General features: G+C 34.9%; 2 protein-coding genes across 2 annotated transcripts in view; one reads left to right on the forward strand and one right to left on the reverse strand.

The window, feature by feature from the left end:
• The window catches only part of LOC110439541 (NACHT, LRR and PYD domains-containing protein 3-like), a 50,846-nt gene extending 29,518 nt beyond the window's left edge, over window positions 1-21,328 (reverse strand). The window contains exons 1-6 of the mRNA XM_073948239.1: window positions 21,225-21,328; window positions 6,629-6,740; window positions 5,797-5,901; window positions 5,134-5,218; window positions 3,276-3,471; window positions 980-2,747 (exon numbers count right to left, since the gene is read on the reverse strand). Coding sequence (XP_073804340.1) covers window positions 980-2,747; window positions 3,276-3,471; window positions 5,134-5,218; window positions 5,797-5,901; window positions 6,629-6,672 — 2,198 coding nt within the window. The 5' untranslated portion in view covers window positions 6,673-6,740; window positions 21,225-21,328. The remainder of the gene's footprint in view (window positions 1-979; window positions 2,748-3,275; window positions 3,472-5,133; window positions 5,219-5,796; window positions 5,902-6,628; window positions 6,741-21,224) is intronic.
• The window catches only part of LOC100537530 (uncharacterized), an 858,077-nt gene that overhangs the window by 518,797 nt on the left and 317,642 nt on the right, over window positions 1-21,638 (forward strand). The window lies entirely within an intron of this gene.

Genomic DNA, 21,638 nt, shown 5'->3' on the forward strand with positions numbered 1-21,638 from the left:
AAAACCTCATGAATAAATAGTATATCTCGTAAGATACTGCATGATCCAAATATAGTTTTATTGAATAACTTTTTTTAAAGTTTTCATTACATTTTGGGCATGAAATCCACGCTAAATCCACCCTTCTGATGGGATCAGTTTAATCCAGGTTTTTTGGATCAAAGTGATCCAAATCCTACAAAAAAAAACATCTGAAAAACCCAAACTAAAGGTTTGACCTGTATCAAAACCAAGATTGTATTACGTGATCTAATCCGATTATGTAATCCGTTTTTTCTTTTGAAAAACCCATTTTCAAGATTTGATCCAATCCCTTATCCAAAATCCCAGTGGATTACTTTTGAAAAACCGGGCCCAGTAGATTAAGTGGAGTCTGCACTACCTTTATGATTCGACATGATTACACTTTTGATTCTAAAGACACATTTGACTGTACAGAGCAGTTTTGACACGACAGCATGGAGATCTTTAATCATCTAATCGCTGAAATTAGCAAGTTGTCTGGAAGTGGCTAAATCAACCACTCTTTTAGGATGAGTGAGCAGTTTGAATCCAGACTATTTAAGTATTAGCTAACCCTACATCCTCTGACTAACTTTAGAGTGTTGACATACTGTCCATGAGAAGACACGCAAACCCGGGTGTGAAAGTCTGAGCGACGTTTGGTCCCTAATGAATGTATAACTGAAGAGTATGGGAACAGATATAGATCAAAACTCTAAATTGAGTCATAAATGATAAATCTGATTCATTCTTACATATAGAAATACAGTTTAAATTTGACGGTCATTTAAAATTGGAGTCAGATTAAATTTGGAGCTAAAAAAATAATGTAAATAAATTCTAATAAATGACACAATTTTTTTCAGAAGCACTAGAAAAGGCTTATTTGCATTTAACCTTCGACCATGCTGTTAGTTTCATCAATGGGCTAATAGATAGACTTCTACAGATGAATGAAAGAAGAACTTTGACCTACAGAGCTCTTTTGGAGGTTTTGATGACTGCTGATAGTCTGTTGAGACACTCGTCTGATCTCTGGAATTTCTGAAGCTCAAACTCCTCCAGCTCCTCCTCTGAGGTCAACAGCACAAAGACCAGAGCAGACCACTGGGCTGGTGAAAGGTCAGCAGACGACAGACTTCCTCCACTAAGGTGAGACTGAATCTCTTTCAGCAGAGTTTGGTCGTTCAGTTCATTCAGACAGTAGAACAGATTGATGGATCTCTCTGGAGACAGATTTCCTTCAAGCTTCTGCTTGATGTAGGCAATTATTTCCTTTTTGCTTTGGTCTCTGTCATCCTGCTGTGTCAACAGGCCTCGTAAGAGTTGTCGATTGGACTGGAGTGACAGACCGAGAAGGAAGCGAAGGTAAAGGTCCAGATGTCCATTCTCACTTTCCAGAGCCTTGTCCACTGCAGTCTTCAGAAAATCAGTCATGGACTCATTTCTGTTTTTTTCTGCTTGTGTCTTGACACTGTCGAGAATCAGATGTTGATAAAGGGCTGCAATGAACTCTTGAATGCTCAAGTGAAGAAAGCAGTACATAGTATGAAGAACAAATCCTGTTTCCTTCTTAAAGATCTGGGTACACATGCCTGAGTACACAGATGCTTTATTGACGTCAATGCCACAGTCTTTCAGATCGCTCTCATAGAAGATCACATTGTTTCTTTCCAGCTGCTGGAAGGCCAGTTTCCCCAGTGAAAGGATGAGGTTTGGATCCCAGGAGACATCTGGTGTGTTTTCTCCATCATACTTTCTTCTGCTCTGCTGGATCTGAAAGCGGAGAAAGTGTGTGTACATCTGTGTCAGAGTCTTGGGAGATTCCTGCAGTGTTTCAGCATGAGCCCTGTGTTTCAGTTTCAGTATGTTCTGGAGAACAGTGGCTGAAATCCAGCAGAAAACTGGGATGTGGCACATAATAAAGAGACTCTTTGACTGTTTAATGTGATCAATGATTTCTCTGGCCTGATTCTGATCTGTGAGTCTCTTTCTGAAGTACTCCTCCTTTTGGGCATCATTGAATCCTCGTATCTCTGTCAGCCGGTCGATACAGTCAGCAGGAATCTTACTGGCAGCTGCTGGTCTGCTGGTGATCCAGATGAGAGCAGAAGGAAGCAGATTTCCCTTGATGAGGTTCGTCAGGAGAACATCCAGAGAGACTGCTGAAGATACATCATGACACGTCTCATTACCAGCAAAGTTCAGAGGAAGACGACATTCATCCAATCCATCAAGGATGAACAGGACTTTGAATCGTGTGCTTCTTGTAAGGTTCAGTCCTTCAGTCTCTGGGAAAAACTGAGTTATGAGGTCTTTTAAACTTTGTCTTTCTTTCTCCTTTAAGTTCATCTCTCTGAATGGAAGAGGAAATATGAAGCTGATATCTTGATTTTCTTTTTCTTCAGCCCAATCCAGAACAAACTTTTGCACAGAGACTGATTTCCCGATGCCAGCAACTCCTTTTGTCAGGACAGTTCTGATCTGCTCGTCTTGTTCAGCTGCTTCAAACAAATGTTTGCATTCAACCTGTATCTCTAGTGACTGATGACTTCTGGAAGCAGCTTCAATCTGTCTGATCTCATGTTCAGTGTTGACCTGTTCACTCGCACCCTGAGTGATATAGAGATCTGTGTAGATCTTATTCAGAAGTGTGGAGTCTCCTTGCTGAGCAATTCCTTCAAACACACTTTGATATTTCTTCTTCAGGCTACATTTAAGCTGATTAATGAAGAACAGCTCGCCTAACCACAAGAGCAAAGAAACAGAGAGATTTAGTCTTGACTTATTTGTAAGTGACAGTCTGACAGAGCGCCATGAGTAGGGCCAGACAGAACTTTTAGGCATTTTTTTGCTATTTCTGTGGATAAATTTGTAAAATATCTGCAGATTACTGCATGATTTTGGGAATATCATAATTTTGGGATTATCATAAATAAAAACTAAATATATAAAATACACAAAAAATAACACCTTTTTAACTTGTAAAATAATAATATTTAATGTTTACAATACAAATCAAATTAGATTCACTTAGTTGCTAAACAAAGTAAGTCATATAACAGATCTACTAAAGGACAGAAAATATGACTTTACCAACTGTACTGTACATAAATCAAATGAACATTTTCCTATTTGTCAACAATATTACTAAAATTAATTAAAAACGAAATAAATAAAAATGCGCACAAGTGAATAAATAGACTCAATGATGGGCTAAAAATCTGTGTAAATCTGCAGGTTTCGTGTGGGTCTATCCATGAGTCTCTTACCCTGGAGAGTATCAGCAGCTTGATCTTGCTTCATCTCTCTCAGGAAGAAGAGTGTGAGATCAAGAGCTGCTTCTGTGATTCTGCTTCTGTTCTCATTAAAGTCCTTTACAAACTCTTGTCTGTTTTCTGCTTGTAAGATTTTCTTAAATTTCTCCAGTTCATTCCTCATAAATCTGATCATTTTGCTCTCAAGATTCTATGAGTGAAGAAACGAGAAAAACAACATTTAACCAAAACATTCATTTGCATACAGTTCCACAAACTACTAAAGAATTAAAAATACATTATAATACATAATACTACAGGACAGTTCTTTATTTTATTGGCTGATCAACAATCTAGGGTGTGCACTTATTCTCAGATAAAGTAGATTCAGACAGGCATTGAGCACATTTATAATTCCTGAATGATTTTAATTATTTCACAGCTACAGGAGCCAAAAGTCACATCAAAACACAACAGAAGGTTTTGGATTTGTAAGATAAGGATTTGAAATGATTTGTCTTATTAACAGGAGCTGTTTGAGGACAAAAAGCTGTAGATGTCTGTAATACAACATCTGAACAGTGGCATTAAGTGTGGAAACATCAGCATCTCAGAAAGCATGTTTTTTGTGTGTTTAAAATGACTAATAATTTGTGTGTGTTTAAACTCTAATAGAGACATAAACATTGATGTTTTGGCTAAAACAAGGCTTACATTTGTCTGTCAGTAAAAGTTTAATAGTCATGAAAGAATAGCCCAAACTAGACTAGTCATCAAATACACATGAATGAATGACTACACGTGTGAATTGTGTCTAATCTTTGTATTGATAGTCTAGATTTGGATTACTGTTAGATTTTCACCAAAAGCTCAAGCATAGCCTTTAGTCAAGCCATCCTCAATTGGACATCTATTAAACAAAAATGACATAGTGGGATATGCAGAATAATTGACTAATCTGTTCATTTATTAGAAAATAATGCACACAGAGGTGTAACGGCGACTCCACGAGTATCACAGATGTGCATTATTGTATAATAATTCAATGTACTGGTCACTGATTCCTTAATAATTTAATCGCTCTACATTTTATTTAAGCGGTATGTTTTTAAATAACTATTTATTTTTATTTATAATTGTTACTGCCCAAACTCAAAACTGGCTCGAATAACAACAACAATCAAGGTTTGAGCCGAACATATGGAAGACACAGACGTTTGAATGGTTAAATTGACGTTCCATCAATATGTTTAATTTTCCATAACTCATAAGTTTTCAAAAATTGACAAAACATTAACAAAATCAAGTAGACAGGTAGGGAAGCTAAGGTAAACAGGTCTCTGACTATACTGCTTTAAATGGACAGATCTTACCTAAACTCGCGTGAAAGGAATAAAAATAGGTGAGTCTTCCGGGCCACTGCTTACCTTCACTAAACTAAATAAATAACAAAACGTGACTATGAAAAATAAACCCCTACCTGCTACAAAACAAAGTATCAAAATAAACAAACTAGTTAACACATTACGAATTAAGAATCAAAAGATTAACAGGAACAAAACACTAAATGGAGCGGCATCTAGATGAATGATCGCCGGGCATGCGGAGCACTGCCAGCCAGACCGCCTGAGCGCAAGCCACCACCGAGCTGAGGGAGGGCGAGAGACTGCAAGATAGAGAGAGAGAGACAGAGACGCCATTGCTGTCAGCCTTATATAGTGGGAATCCCCTGTGACGTCACGGACGTCATCCAATCCTGGATAAGTTGGGTAAACAATCCTCCTAGAACTCGATCACAGGCACAAACCGGCAATAAATAAATAGATTAAAGAAAACAGACCCACGTAACAATAAAAAAACAAAAAATTTACACCTGGAAGATGGACTGGAGATTGTCTGTGAAACTCTTTTGTCTCCTGTGAGTCTCGTCTCCTGAATATGGTAACTCATATTCAACACTGTTAACAAATAAAACTACTGTAATAATACATTTAGAGGCAAACACATACAGATATATCTTACAAACACTGAAAATAATGCATGTAGTGCTCATAATAAGGAGACAGTGGACAGATTTGTTACTTGAGTTTTCTGTTACATTGAGCTGAGAAATCACAGTTAATTGTATCTGTCATTACAAAGAACTGTCAATCACAAAGTCATTATTAGAAAGTAGCTTTGAAATAAACATTTGATTTACAGTTCATTATTACACAAACTTTTTGCTACAAAACAACACAGCTACATTTACCTTCTAAAGCTTGACCTTTATTTAGATATACTTACAAAACAATATAGTTAAAAACTTCTTCAAAACATCTTTCATGTTCCACAAATGAAATAATTGACAGAAATCTAATATATTAATATTTAATGAAAGATCCTCTGAATAAGAAGTCAGGTGTCTATAAATGTCTTAATCACCAAGTCATTTGATTATTTTAAACAACTGATTTATTCAGGAATGACTCTCTTTACTGAATTGTTGGTTTACACAAAACTGTTGATGTGAGCAATAATGTAAAACACACAATACCTTTGTGCAGATGATGGTGTTTTCCCACTGAAGTTTAGTGGATTCCTTTTTGACCGGTCACTCTTCAGAGACACAGAGCTGGACACACATGATCCTGATCTCACACTGAACACACAAACACACCAGAGGAATAAACTGCAGGACAAACTTCAGTCTCCTTTAATAGTTTATCAGACAAATATGAGTTTGTTCAGTTTAATTAAGGGCAAACTAATTATTGGCTCAAACATAAAAAAACAAAACATTAATATAAATTAGTATAATCTCTAGGTAGAAAAGACAAAAATAAATAAAATTTCCTTAACAGAACTACACACTAAGTTTAACATGTATATCTTTATTAATCTGTGTGTATTGTTCAAATGTAGCACCCTTTTGTTATGTTTGTGGCTGTTTTTACCCCCAATGACTTCATATAGTGAAGCAATATCAGCATCTGATCATGAAGTCTTGATTGGTGCTGGTTGGAAATAATTTTACTGTTGATCATCAGTTGTCAGCATTAACCCTTTAGATCAGCCTGAGCTAAACAGTTTCTGCATTGTAGTTCAGTGGAGTGAAAGAGCAGATTATAGTGAGTGTGTGTGCACAAACACACTTACTGTGTTTACTGTGTTCTGACAGCTGAGGGGCTTATTTTAAGTTTCTCAGACATATCAAGACAAGCGTGCAAAGGTCTCGCTCACTCCATATTACTCCATATAAACTAACTCCATATTCTCCAACATTTTTCACCAAGAACCAGCTAAGAAGAAAACTGTACCCCCATTTGACCAATTGATCAGGCAAAAAAGAAAGTGTTGAAATAATGGTGTAAAAACAGAGTCAATACCTGTGTTTCTCTGAGAGAGAGTCCTTTACTTGCCACTCTGCCATACTGCAGCTAAAACACCAATGCAGACATTAGCAGAGCTTTGAGGAAACATTCAGCCGCTGACCATCACCTGGAGATGACAATATACTGAGATGAAGAACAGCACACTTTATAGCAATCAATGCTCACTTCACTAACACCGCACTGAAACAGATCACATGATGAGGGACAACACAAACTGACTTTCAGTCATCTCACAGCAGATAAATATGCTTTATATAAAAAAAAAAAAAAAAAAAAAAAAATATATATATATATATATATATATATATATATATATATATATATATATATATATATATATATATATATATATAAACTCTTAACATTAATGCAGTTGCAGGGATGAACAATAAGGATTGGATCCAACATGCGAGATGTTCAGCACAGTAGACAGAATCATTACTGATCAGTCCAGTGCTGTCTTGTCACTAAAGTTTTATTTGCCTGTGACTATTTGTCAGTTTAGTGCACATACAGTCTTAGAATCAAGAAACATTTGTGCTTTTAAGCCTTTAAATGCTACCTTCTCTGTGAAGTCGTGAACACCATATTGCTTTTCAGGTTCCTCTTATCTGACTGAATGTTGATTTGTATTGATTTATTAATAATCTCAGCTTAGTGAGCCACTTTTTGTTAAATAATAATCAAATACCTGCACATTTTCCACACTGTTTTTTTGTTTGCAGAACAATACAAATTTTACTCATTATACATTTATCAACATTTCAAAAATATTTAACAATTGTTTTTCAAGATCTTTGAAAAAATGTAGTTAAATCAGAATTGTATTTTTTTTATTGTTTGTTATTTAAAGTATTTAAAGAAACGTTATGCTTAATTTAAAAAAAAGTGTATGTATACAGCTGATCGAAAAGTGTATGTTTTATCTTTTGACACATTATTTAAAACATGTGGCTGAAGGATAGCTATTTTTTTATTTATGTGGCCAAAAATATTCTGGCAGGGCAAGTAAAAATCTAAACCACTGGCCGAGTAGAAAAAAGCCTTAGCGTTAAACCCTGAGTTCGTTAAATAAGATAAGATTAAAAAATATTTTACATTTGATATATGCATATTATTTGTCACGATAACTTCCGTTTTAGCCAACTAATTATTTGTTTACTGACTTAGCAGTTAGTTAGTATTAAAACGTTAACAGTGAAATGCAGTTTAATGCAGCTCTGCTTTCACTTTCGATTTCCTGACTCTCTTTTAAAAGCTTATTTTGTGCTGAATGAGTCAAAAATTATCGAGTCAGTCTCACATAGAAGAGCACAAAAACTTTCAATGGATTAAAAAATGTGAGTTTTTTTTGACAGTGTGTTAAATTCACCGTGTTTTGGCTCAGAGTTTAATCAGTGAATAAAAATGCTAATTGACTGTCTTCCAACAAGGGGCGCCCGTAGACCAGCCGAAATAGGGCTTTTGCCTTGGTTACTGCAGTAAACAAAACAGTGAAACGCAGGAGGATTTTTAACAGAGCAAAGACATTTTTACAGTATGTCTGACAATATTTTTTCTTCTGGAGAAAGTCTTATTTGTTTTATTTCGGCTAGAATAAAAGAAGTTTTTAATTTTTTAAACACCATTTTAGGGACAAAATTATTAGCCCCTTTAAGCTATATTTTTTTCTCGATAGTCTACAGAACAAACCATCATTATACAATAACTTACCTAATTACCCTAACCTGCCTAGTTAACCTAATTAACCTAGTGAAGCCTTTAAATATCACTTTAAACTGTACAGAAGTGCCTTGAAAAATATCTAGTAAAATTTTATTTACTGTTATCATGGCTAAGATAAAATAAATCAGTTATTAGAAATGAGATATTAAAACTATTATGATTAGAAATGTGTTGAATAAATCTTCTCTCCGTTAAACAGAAATTGGGGAAAAAAATAAACAAGCGGTCTAATTATTCAGGGGTACACTATTCACTATTCAACTGTGGGGAGTCAACGGATCGGTACATAACCGAACAAGCCACAGACCATGTTATCCTTAAAAGATTGGTTGGTGCCTACAGGTCTGATCTTCTATTTCATTTTCAAAGCAATCCACAGGCACCCAGCAAAAGGCAATCCACAGGACGACTATCCAGTCAACATCACAGTTGCGTGTTAATTAACTTTACACCTTAAAACAATAAGAGGCTCTACAATCAAAAACCCACCAAACCGGTTTTTGAGAAGTACCTTTTGGTTCGCGTGCCCTTTGGCGTCTGCAAGGAATACACATTCTCAGGCAGACACAGAAGCGATCAGAAACGCTTCCAGAGTTTAATGGACATTTAAGTAAAACAGTTTATTTGAGTAATGTACGTTTGCTTTATGTTTCTGTAGGTTTTTGTGTGTACATGTTCCATGTGTTTAACAAAACTGTTATGGATAGTTATTGAGTAATAGCCCTCAGTGACAAATGAAATCTACAGAATGTTTGTGAAATACTTCATGTTTGGTATCGATTGAAAGCTAGGAACATTTCAAATGCATTGGTTTATATAAAGAAACCATACTATGAAAAGTGTCGATGTTATAAGACTTTATTTTAACCACTATGCTATCAAAGCAGCACCCACACCAGGTGTCAACCCGGCCTCCTAGAGGGCAGAATTGGGGTGTGACTCCACCCCGCACCTTCTCTGATTGGACAAGTATTGTGTAGACCCAGCCTCTACCAAAGCCTATAAAACTTTGAACAAAGGAATTTCATCGTCGTCTTTTGCCGGTCATCTTTGCCAGTCGTCACCGCTGCCCGGACGTCGCTCTTCTCGTGCTGTGGCCGTTACATCGCCTCGCCGGAAGCCTCGTTACATCACAGAGCAGACCGCGACCTTCACTTGCTGCCGGCTCGACCCCCGATCTGCTTGTGCAACCGCTTCAACAACAAGCCATCGGGTCAACACATCCAAACTCTGAAACTCATCATAACTACAGGAACCCAGGAAGGACTTCGAACGCCGCTTTGTCCAACATCCGTATCCCTAGCAACCGACTAAGGAAACCCCTCTTCACCGACAAGGGAATTCCATCACGTCACTGAAGTTGCTAGCTGACCAATCAGCTTCGCCGAGATTTCCCTTTGGACCAGTCGAGGAAACCAAAAATTGCATCAGAACGCAAGTAGCACAAACAAGGTTTCTACCCATTACTGAATCTGGTGTGAATTATGTTTAAGTAGTAAAGAATAGCGAAATTCTCTGCTTTTATGGTTTCTCTCAGGTTGCAATGCTAACCCAGCCGGCACACGACCGACCTTCAACGTTGAAATATGGTTGAAATAAGGTTAGATGTGTTTTGAACGTTGAAATAATGTTGATAGAACGTTTAATGTTGAACGGTTGAAAAACAGCCTGCATATGACAAGGCTTCAACGTTGAAATGTGGTTGAAAATACGTCAGTTGTTGCTTTAATGTTGAAACAATGTTGAATGATAAATGGTTGAAAAAAGTTACAGAAATCCTTGTACAAATCAACGTTGACATTTTTTTTATCATGATCTGTATGTTAAATTAACGTCATGGCTTCACCCAATATTCAACATGTTTGGTTACCATGGTATCGGAGGACTCGGCGCAAGCGGCCGCGCGCAGCGCTTCACTTCACTTAATTACAAACACCTGACCTGCAGTGCAGCAGAATTCACAGGTAAGCGTGTTTTTAGATGCTTTAATGTTTTATTTACCCCCCGATTTTGTTTTACACACAGTGTATCTCAAATGTGACTTAGTGTAGTGTTTCGAATTTTGAAGCATTTAAAACTTTCCAGTTTGGTTTAGTTTGCGCTCCGGTGACGCAGATAACCTCGAGGTAATGTCACATGTTTAACGTTAGTCTAAATGAGCGTTTTTATGGCAAATTCAAAGCGATAAACTCCAAACGCAGCTTAAAGTTACTGAGCAACGTTATAAAACAATATCATTTTTATACGCTGTATAATTAGTGTTATTATTACAAAGTGAATTGCTTTCGTTTCACTGTTGTTGTTGTTTTTGCTTTTAGACATGTAACTTAACATACTCCAGAGACGCACTAACTTGCACAGCATTGAATGGAAAAGGCTTTGTCCATGTAAGTTTACTTTACCTTTAACTAAGCTAGCCTATCTGTTAAATCTTCTTGGTGCTTTGGTTTTGATATTCTCTTTCTAATCTGTTTGTTTATTGATTGTTAGGCTATGTTGTGATATTATATTGTTATATCGATATTATTATTGTGAAATCATGTTGTGATGTTACTATGTGACAGTATTGAGGAGCAAATATGTATTTAGTGAGAAATTAATGTTTAAATTACACTTTGTATAGTAGCAGATAAGAGGTGAAATGGGTTTTAACTTTCTGGGTTTTCTGGAAGGTCCAGTTGAGGGCATCAAGAACACGCAGATAGCCTAAACCTGTGTCAGCCTGGACAGACTGCAGTTCTGCTACTCCACGCCAAGGCTTTTGTATGGATGTCTGACTACTACAGTGTTCTCTAAAGGTATTAGGAGCAAAACAACAGCACCCGTTACAGTGAAATTTGTATTCATAAAAATAGTGATACATGTGTAGCAGGTCCAGTACATGTGATGTCATTGAGAAGTTGTTTTTATTAAATGTCATTAAAACAAATAAATAAACATGCTATTTAAATAAATCTAAATATTAAAAACTTGAGGATTAAGATGAGAAATGAAATGCATCATCTGTCTTGCGAAAAGGGTCTACTTAAGAATTCTGGTGTTTCCCAACTGAAAGGGATAATTCACCCAAGAATGAAAATTTACTCACATTTTACTCCCCAAATGGTTTAAAACCATTATGAGTTTATTTTGTTGAACACAAAAGAGGCTATTCTGAAAAAAAACTCAAAACCTGTAAACATTGACCTCCATAGTAGAAAAAAATACTATAGAAGTCAATGGTTATAGATTTGCAGCTTTCTTCAAAATATCTTCTTTTGTGTCCAATGTGGTCAGTAAATGACGACAGAATACAAATTTTAAACTATCCCTTTAATTTTCTGTCCTACATGCAGACTTTTGCAGAAGTGCTACTCCTTTTAGAGTTTTTCTCAACCATATGTCTAAAAAGCTTTAAACAGCTTTTACAGTACATGTAATGGTTCACAACAACTTGTAATTATTAGATGCGTTTAATGTTTCATGATTCTTTACTGCAGCCTTTGTTAAAAAAAAAAAAAAGAAATTTTTTCGAGAATCTGAAATTTGAATTCTGGAAATGCTGGCACCGGTGGTGGCGAAGGGCTTCCTGACGATATCACACCTAATTCTTCACTTCTCTTAGTTAGGAATATTCAGATGTATGAGTCAAAATTATTGAGTGTGGCGATTATTATAAGACAAATTTGGATTCAATAAAAAATAAATATTTGAATTTCACTTTGTATAATAGCAGAAACCAACTTAATTGTAACCTCGTATTTCATTTATTGCAGGTTTTCTGGAAGCTCCATTTGAGGGCATCAAGGACATACTGATGGCCTAAACCAGTGTCAGCCTAGACAGACAGACATCTATTGCAGTTCTGCTACACAAGACCAAACTCTCTGCATTTGTATGGATATCTGACTAGTACAGTGTTCTCTGAAGGTATAACTGGAGCTAAACAACAGCATCTGTTACAGTGAAATTTGTGTTCATAAAAGATAGTGATATATGTGTAACAGGTCCAGTACATTTGTCATAAAGGTTAAATCACAGTAAGTACTATAAAAATAACTTGTTTGCCTTTGCCACAACAGGTCATGGTGTGTGCTTACCTGTAGTAAACACACACGCTGATCTGATGCGGGAGAGATATATGCAAACATATTTGTATTTACTGTTTTGTTTTGCCTCACTAAAGTGTTGTTGGAGCTTGGTATGTTCACAGTTGAAATCACTGAAGTCACATGGAACATTTTGACAATGTGTTTTGTGCCTTATCTGGACAATGAGCATCTTGGGACCATTGCTGTCTGTAGAGGATGAGGAGCATTTAATCTAAAATATTTTAGTTTGTGTTCTGAAGATTAACAGGTCTCTGGGATGACACAAGTACTTAATTACAGAACCTATATGAACAGTTAATGTGACATGTAATAGTGAAATAGTGGTCCTACATTCACAAATGTAAGCCATTATTATAAGACCCCTGTGAACATGCAATTTTTATGATACTAATAATAATGGAATAACTAATTGCTATTACTGTTGTGTTTGTGAGAGAGAATCAAACCATATATTCTACACATTTTCTTGATGATTTACTGAAATATTTGTCTATGTTCCACTGTCACAGGTGCTCAGTTTTGCTGCAGTAATGCTAAACACAATAGATGTACTTTATGCAAAAAAAAAAAAAAAAACTACTAAATATTTACCATGCAGACCTGCAAAGTGAAGGAGTAATGTCAGGTTTAGATTATAGCATGAGTTTTCACTATTGTGAATGTGAAGCCATTCATTCACAATGAATTGGAATAGCAAACCTCATTATTGATTTTGTAGGAAACTAACCTGGTGTTTGAGAAATAAATATGTATTTACCTGCTAGACTGATATAGATGTTTTAGTGTTTTACACTTGATTCTTTGTCCCCAGTGCCATCTTTTACCTCAAGTGTTTCTCCCAACCTATAAAACCTCAAACAGATGTAATGTATTTCACTTGTGATTCTTAGTTGTGAGTGATGTTTTTTATTTTATTTTTTTACTGCAGCCACTTTAAAAATGGGTATTTTGTAAACTTTGTAAACAGAATTGTATTTTGGAGACTGTGATGGTTGAAGCGTAGTTTAGTTACTTAGTTTAATTTAGTTAGCATCTGTCTTTCTGAAGACGGTAACACTTTACAAAAAGGTTGTATTAGTAAGTGTTAATGTATTTACTAACATGAACAAAGAACAATGAATCTTTCATATAAAGAAAGTACAGTTCATGTCAGCTCAGTGCATTAATGTTAACAAGCATACATTTTGATTTTAATAGCATCGGGACATATTTCAATTAATTAAATGATTAATAAATGCTGTACAAGTATTTGTTCTTTGTTCATGTTAGTAAACATTAACTAACTTTAATTCATGAAACCTAATTAAAAAGTGACTCTTTAATTGTATGCCTTTTTCTGTATTTGAGTGTACAGCATGTATAGTAACCTGCATGGTTTTGATTAACTGTATGCTGTAAATGTTGCTGTATATTTAGAATAAATGAAATAATGAGGTGTGTATTAAATAAATTGATACACAGGCTAAGTTGTGTATTTTTGTCGTGTATTTTTATTAGTAAAAATTTGTTTGCTATATTTATGGACTTTGCGTTGTAAGTAATTTCTATTTAACTTGCGTTGAAATGTATGACGGTGAAACAACGTCACGGTATCAACGTTGATCCAATTTGCAAAATCGAAAGGTAATTCAACCTTCATTCAACGTCTACAAAACGACCACAATTCACCCATGAAGAAGGTAAGAGTGAAACAACGTTGTGATTTCAACTGTGAATCACCGGTGGTGGTCCGACGGTGAAACAACGTCACTATATAAACGTTGATCCAATTTGCAAAATCGAAAGGTAATTCAACGTTGATCCAACCATAGACCTGACGTTGATTCAACGTTGAATCACCGTTGAAATGCCGGCTGGGAAGAACTTAGCAAAGGCTAGAAGTTTAATCCACTCAGCCAAAACTCTCCTCAAACTGCTTGTGCGTGTGTGTATGTATGTGCGTTTGTTTGTTTTAAGTAGATTAGTACTTTGTGTTATAAAGTAGCAATAAACTTTTGTTTCGTTTTAAGATCCGTGTTGGTGTGTTGTGTGCTTTATAAGTTAATGCCTCAGCTTCAGATACTGCTACCTTGCTCATTAAATAATTAGATACTGTTTTTATATTGTTATTGTTGGCCACGTAATAATATAATACGGAATTGCTTTACACTAAACGTTCTATTTGCTGGACAAATACTTAAGTTAAGTGCAAGCTTTAAATAATTCTATGTGAATCATGTTCGAATCTTTGATTCGAATCCCCAAAGTTTAAACATGATTTAAACCAAAGAGCTGATTCTTACACAACTGTTAGTGTACTGTTATTCAACTGTACACTAACAGCATGAATTAAGTATTCTCGCAAGTAGATTACACACAAAATCAATGCAAAAGCGTAATTCTCAAAAACAACATGACAGTGTGTTATTTTACTATGGCGTCTGCTGGTTTGCGCACTAATCCAGGACTCCACACCCTTCCGACAGCAATGGCACGGCCCGACTACGAGCGCAGAAAAGAAAAATGAAAAATCACAATAATTTGTCATTATTTAAGTTTGTTCTGGGGTCCATTCTTCGTACCTCGCTTAAATGATCTAAGATGATTTGACAGATCCTGGATCTTTTAATCTTGATAACTGATCTCTCGCTAATTTGGTTCTTCAAGCAAGTTCGCGAATCAGATTAGAATGTCAGGATGAACTGATCTGAGATCGCTGCGTGTGTTGTGAACAGTGTTGGGGAGTAACTAGTTACATGTAACGGTGTTACGTAATTTAATTACAAAATAAAAGTAACAGTAATTCGTTACAGTTACTGAGAAAAATATGTAATTAAATTACAGTTACTTTTGAAAATGTAAAAAATTACAAATGGGGTTACATATAATATTTTTCCTTAAAAATCTAGGATAGGTTGAATAATATTAATCTATTTATTTGCCTGTTTTTAATATGCAGGATGCCTTCTGCTAAAGCCATTTATTAAAGTGCGGATGCTTTTGATTTGCGGCGCAACCACGGGCGTAAATCCCTTGGGGAACATGTTCATTGTCCCCCTCACCAAATAAAATATATAAATATATATAAAAACACTCTCTATTTTATATATTTTATATATATAAAAATATATGTTTGTATATATAAAAATATATGTTTGTATACCTAAAATTATTGTCTAAGTAGAAAAAACACCCAGCATTTATTATTTAAAACGCATTTAGAAAGAGTTCGCCCCCGATTCCTCATAGTGGTTTGATCCACTGCCGGGAGCGCGTCTCACCTACTCACGCAGCCTGTCACAGCAGACCGACAGACAGATACACGAGTTAGGTGTGTGGCTACAGGCCAATGTTGAATTTCAGTAAGTATAGTGTATTAATCACATTAAATAAAGCGATTCTCTACAATGTAATTAATGCAGAATCATTCATAAATTAGTTGCGGCAAAAATGCTGATTACTGATGTCCATGAATCGGCTGTATTAGCGGTTAAAGTTACTCATGTAGGTAATGTATGCTTGTATAAGTTAGCTTGTTGCTAATTGCATTGCAACGTAACACTCCAAAGCCGTTTCCCATGCATTGTTTCATTTGTGACGACTTGGCATAATGTTAACTTTACATTTACGCCCACAATTAGCATATTGTTTATCTGTGGATTTGCTAAATGAGCACTGTGTGCTACATCCAAACCAACCCCACTGTATTTTTGTATAATCAATTTCAGTTCTGTTCTTAAGTGACTAAATTAATTTAAAATATAAAATGTCCTTGTTTTTATTGTTGTGATGATTTTTATGATAGTTTTTCGTTCTTTATGTAAAGCAAAATGTGCTACAGTATAAATAAACTTGCATTGCAGTGTCACGGACTAGATAAAATGATTAAGGTAGAGTTGGTTTTATATTCGCACATTCTTTCAGTGGCTGCTCCATACATTGTTTACCATAGTACTTTGTATATTCAAACTGAAATCCCATGTAAGTTTGACTTCAAAACAACATTAATAATGATAATATATTTTATTTGTATAGCACTTTTCCTACCTACATGCTACTCAAAGCACTTCACAAATAACAAACAGGCATTGCAAAATAAACCAAATAAAAACATTTATAGACAAATGAAGTAAAATATATACTCAGATAAAAGCATACATGTACACCCATATATGCATACATCTACTCAATCACACACAATATTCTTTACATACATGCACACACCATACATAATATATACATAAACCTACACAATATACATAAATTGCATAAACTTCACAAACTGTTATATTCATACGCAATTTTAAAAAGGTGTGTCTTAACAAGCTTTTTTAAAAACATCAATTCTGGGGGATTCTTTCACTTTATTTGGGAGACAATTGCAAATTTTTACAGCATAGTGACTAAAAAAAGTTCCGCCAGATCGCATCAGATTTACAGAGTGAAATTCTAAAAGTCGAGCGCTAGAAGAGCGTAGCAAACGGTTTGGATTATATTTTGATAAGCAGTCAGAAAAGTAAGAAGGTGTCATGTTGTGTAGTGCCTTAAACTAATAAAATAATCTTAAAATCTATTCTATTAATGCTGGTGTGATATGTTCTTGTGTCTTCAATTTCATTAAAACTCTGGTTGCTGTATTTTGTATCAGTTACAACGTCTTTATAGAACCTATAGGTAAACAATATAATATTAGCACTATTTAATTGGTTGTAAACAATGCTGTACTTTGATGGTTGTTGGTTGCTAATATGATTTTACTATTTAGATTTTCCAATGAATACTCTTCTGAGATTATATTATTAATGAGAGACTGAATGTGCGAATATAAAACCAACTTTACCTCAATGATAAAATGACAGAGAAAAGGACAATGGACATAAGATAATTTTTTAGTGCACCTAAACAACAAGTACAAAAAGTTCACATATTAAGCAATTTGGCTATCAGAATGAGTTCTTATGAAAATACTAATGTCACATTATCAATCACAGGCAGAGGAGAAAAAAAATGATTGAGGAACAGGCAGAGCAGGGTCAGTCAGATGTACAGTGTCAGGTAAGGGTGTTGAGCTTTATTGAAGGGATAATGACAGTTCTTTTGGGGTGAACAATTTCTTTTTTATGTTTTCGGAGTTGTGGCTGTTTAGCAGATGAACCTAACAGGCTCACTGATTTACAATATGATCTGCCAATTTAACAAGTGTAATGTAAACAAGTTAGTTATTATGATAATGGAAAATGTCTTTTCCTGCATTTATTCTGCTTCAGGAGTCAGTTTGTTGACTGTAAACAACACAACAAACAATGCAATAAATAGTTTTCAAGAAAAATTTGCTGTCATTGAACCTGAGAAAAACTTTGAAAATAACTATAATGTAGTCTCCATGCTGTAATATGAACAATAAAACCATTTTTAACTGTGGGGACATTTCTTTAGAAGTACAATTTGGCTGTATTATTTGTGTCCACTTCAAAAAATTGCTCAAAAGAAATTTTATATTTATTGTCATCCCTAATGTTAAATCAAATTAATGCTCATGGGCACACCACATCTAATCCTCTTTGCCATTGAAAAGCATGAGGAAGCATCTGCAGGTGTGTAAGCTAGCCTTTCCTTGTTTTATAAAAGCAAAAATGTTTTTTGTCAGTATCGTGAGTGCACAGAAATAAAAGCAGACTCTTTCATTTCCAATTATATGTTATGACTAACAAAGTTATCGATTTGGGAATTTCAGGGCATCAGCAGACTCCTCTGACCAAAGTGATGTTATCACATTTAACAGTGTTGCTAGCTTAACTACATTTCTCAGTAGAGTGGCGGTAGCGTCGCTAAAAAATCAAATAGCTTTTCACAGTAGCGAAGCTATTTTATTAGTGAAGTAGCGCAGTAGTGTCCAAACAAGCTACACTTACAGATCGCGGATCAATACTGTTTTAAATGTGTAACACCTGGTTTTATTGGATTTTATTGTTTTTGCTGTTATGTACTATAATTTATTCCTGTTTAGTACAGCATATTAGTTACAGTAAATAATTAAAATGAACAGTTCTGCCTTATATGTTTCATTGGCAGTTTTATTGATCACTAAGATGCGATTGAATTGAATTTGTGGCTTCGATATAAAAAATGAAAATTGCACAAATTAGATGTATTTTTTATTGCAAATGCCACATAAATCACCTGCACAACTAGTTAAAATTTTGATTTTTGTAACAACAGTAAACATGTTTTTGTGATAAGGTCTGGTTTTGTGGAGGCTCTACTTTAAATTTGAATTAATGAAATTAATTTTATTGAAGTGATGAAAGCTTTTGAGATTTCAACTGTAAATGGAGCTAATGTAAGCTCACTCCTGCTCTGTATAAATGCTTGAAAATTTAGTTGAAAATGTTTATTAGAAAATTAAAAGTAATCAAAAAGTAATCCAATGTAATTAGTTACTTTACTTTTATAAAGTAATCGAACATTACTGTAACTTATTACATTTTAAATAGGGTAATTTGTAATCTGTAATTTATTACATTTCCAAAGTAACCTTCCCAACACTGGTTGTGAAGGACAGATCTATCGATCCTCAAAATCATGATTAGCAATGCAACGATTGGCTGACGGCACAGCAGCATAATGACATCATCTGATTAATATTCAATTATCTATGTGAGCAAAATTATCCTACATCAAATTAGCAGTAAACGGTTTGTTAAATATGACACGCAATAACTTTACACATTTGTTATGAGCTGCAGGCTTTACACGTTCATGTTTCAAGAGTATTCATCGTATTTCAATGTATATCAGTGTATTTAGTTCTACATTTAGAGAGGATTTTCCTTATTATAGTAGCCATTTTTTTAATCAGTGTAAAGAATAACTAGTTGTTTACAAAAACATTTTGATATTGGTAAAGGCATCTGCAACTTTTGTGAAGCATTAAATCACTGGCATATTAACTGTCAAAACATGTTCATGACTGCATAAATGTATTATTGCTTTCAAAAAGTCACATATTGTGCATTTCTATTATACAAAATTTGTACTAAAGCGATCTAAAAAAGTTCATATCAATTTCTCTTTGCACCACCAGGTGGCAGTTGAAGAAGATTTCTATTCTCTCAGTGTGAAGTATTTTCTAAGTGTAAAGCAGTTAATTTTCTCTTTACAAAATGTATGTAGTGTTTGCAGCAAACATGCCAGCCTGTGTTAAAAATACAGTGATATGTCTGTGTAAGATGAGTATGCCTGCACAGGAGCAACACTAGGAGAAGGCTACTGAATGGCTGATTGTGTAGAATAACTGAATATGTAAAGCACTGATTATTTATGTTAAATACTTGTATGAAGGTATATGTGTCAGAAGTTAGAATGAGTAACATATTATCAAGTGATTATGCTTTCATGACAATGTATGTAAACACTTAATCCTTTTGCATAAGTTGCATCTATGGAGAGAGAACTTTGGTGTCAAAACAGTTGCTGACACAGACCTGTAACATCACTGTTGACATGAGCTAGTGGGCTGAGAGCCAAGAATAGCAGGACCCCTTAGACTAGAAACCTATTCAAAAATGGTCAAGAGTTAAAAAGAGACTTAGGGGTGTGTCAAATAATCCTGTATAAAAATTGTAACAAACACACTGAAACTTTAGAAGGTGCAGGAGAGACTTCAGAAGGTGTCCAGGAGAGACTTCAGAATGCTCTGGGGTCTGCTCTGCTCTTTCTCGGCTTTATTATGGAGAATAAAGTCTATTTTCTGATATTCAAAACCTCCGGTCTGATAATTTCTAATTGATGAAAAGTGGAATTTACGACACAGTCTTTGTACTTTCATTTCTAAAGTGCAGATTGCATAAGTTTTATTAATATGTATAACTTTAAAATATTTACCATTGTCCCAAGTGTAACTTCTACTGTAAGAAAATATTAGAATTCGGTACATACTTTCTGTATTATCTTTGCTTGAACTGAGCCGATCTAATCCTGTTTATATGAATTGAACCTGCTCCCGATCAGTTTTGACCTAGCAGAACTGTTGCTATGACAACAACTCTCAGATCAGCTTTGAAGAACGAAACGGTCCTGGATCGTGTCAAATCGTCAATATCCAAATCCAGCTAACTGAGTAATCCACGTACAAAGAACCGACCCCTGAGATCAGATTCAAATGCAACAACACAAACTTGTATAATTGAAAATTAAACCGAGTGACAATTATCTTTTGTTGAAGTACTCAGAAAAAATGGAAAATGAAAGTTTGAAATGCATTTTTCATTTGTTTAATTTTGACGGCGTGAATTGAACAAAGCACTGCAAAGCGTTACACGGATCTACAGACCTCTGACACCTCATATTTCACATTTGATGTATGATATATGTATATAGTTTATTAAGATAAGATCAGGTTAAGCCAATTGCTCGTTTATATATTAAGTTTGTTAGTTGGCAGTAAAAACGTCTGCTGACAAATACATTTTAAGGAACGTCAGCAGTTTTTCTTCCTGTTTAACTATTAGGGCTGGTTTAACTTGTCTTTCAATTTCATAACTGTAAATTTAAAGTTATATTTTCTGCTGATTTATCGAGTGAGCATGATATTAATGATTAAAAACAATTTCATAACATTAAGAAATAAAGTGTTCAGACACAGTGTTAAAATGTCCATATTTTACACCATGATCAAACAGTGTTTGAGGCTTTGAGCATCAGGATCAGACAGACATTTAAATCAAATTTATCACTTACATGTTTAAAATCCCTTCATCCACAAATAAACGCAATGGTAGAAGTATCAAACTTACATGCAGAAGTACAGAAGCTCTTGTGCAGCAGAAACACAATCTGAGCTCTTGACTCTCTCTGAGCTTTGACTCTTTCAGTTCTTCTTCCTTTTCTTCTTCTTCCTGGTTTATTGCCTGTCAGGAACTCAACTTGGAAAGTGCATTACTGCCACAACCAGACTGGAACACTTCTTAAAACCCATGTAGATCTAAAAAAGACTGCAGTTTTATAAATACAACCTTTTCTAATGCTTTGGAAAGAACTGGAAGTTTTAATGTACAGTGCATCCGGAAAGTTTTCATAGCGTTTTAACTTTTGCACTTTTTTTTTTTTGTTACAGCCTTATTCCAGAATAGATTAAATATATTCAATCCCTCAAATTCTACACACGTTACCTAAAAATTACAATGTGAAAAATATATATATTTGAAATC

Source organism: Danio rerio, chromosome 4, assembly GCF_049306965.1.
Source record: "Danio rerio strain Tuebingen ecotype United States chromosome 4, GRCz12tu, whole genome shotgun sequence".
Lineage (NCBI taxonomy): Eukaryota > Metazoa > Chordata > Actinopteri > Cypriniformes > Danionidae > Danio > Danio rerio.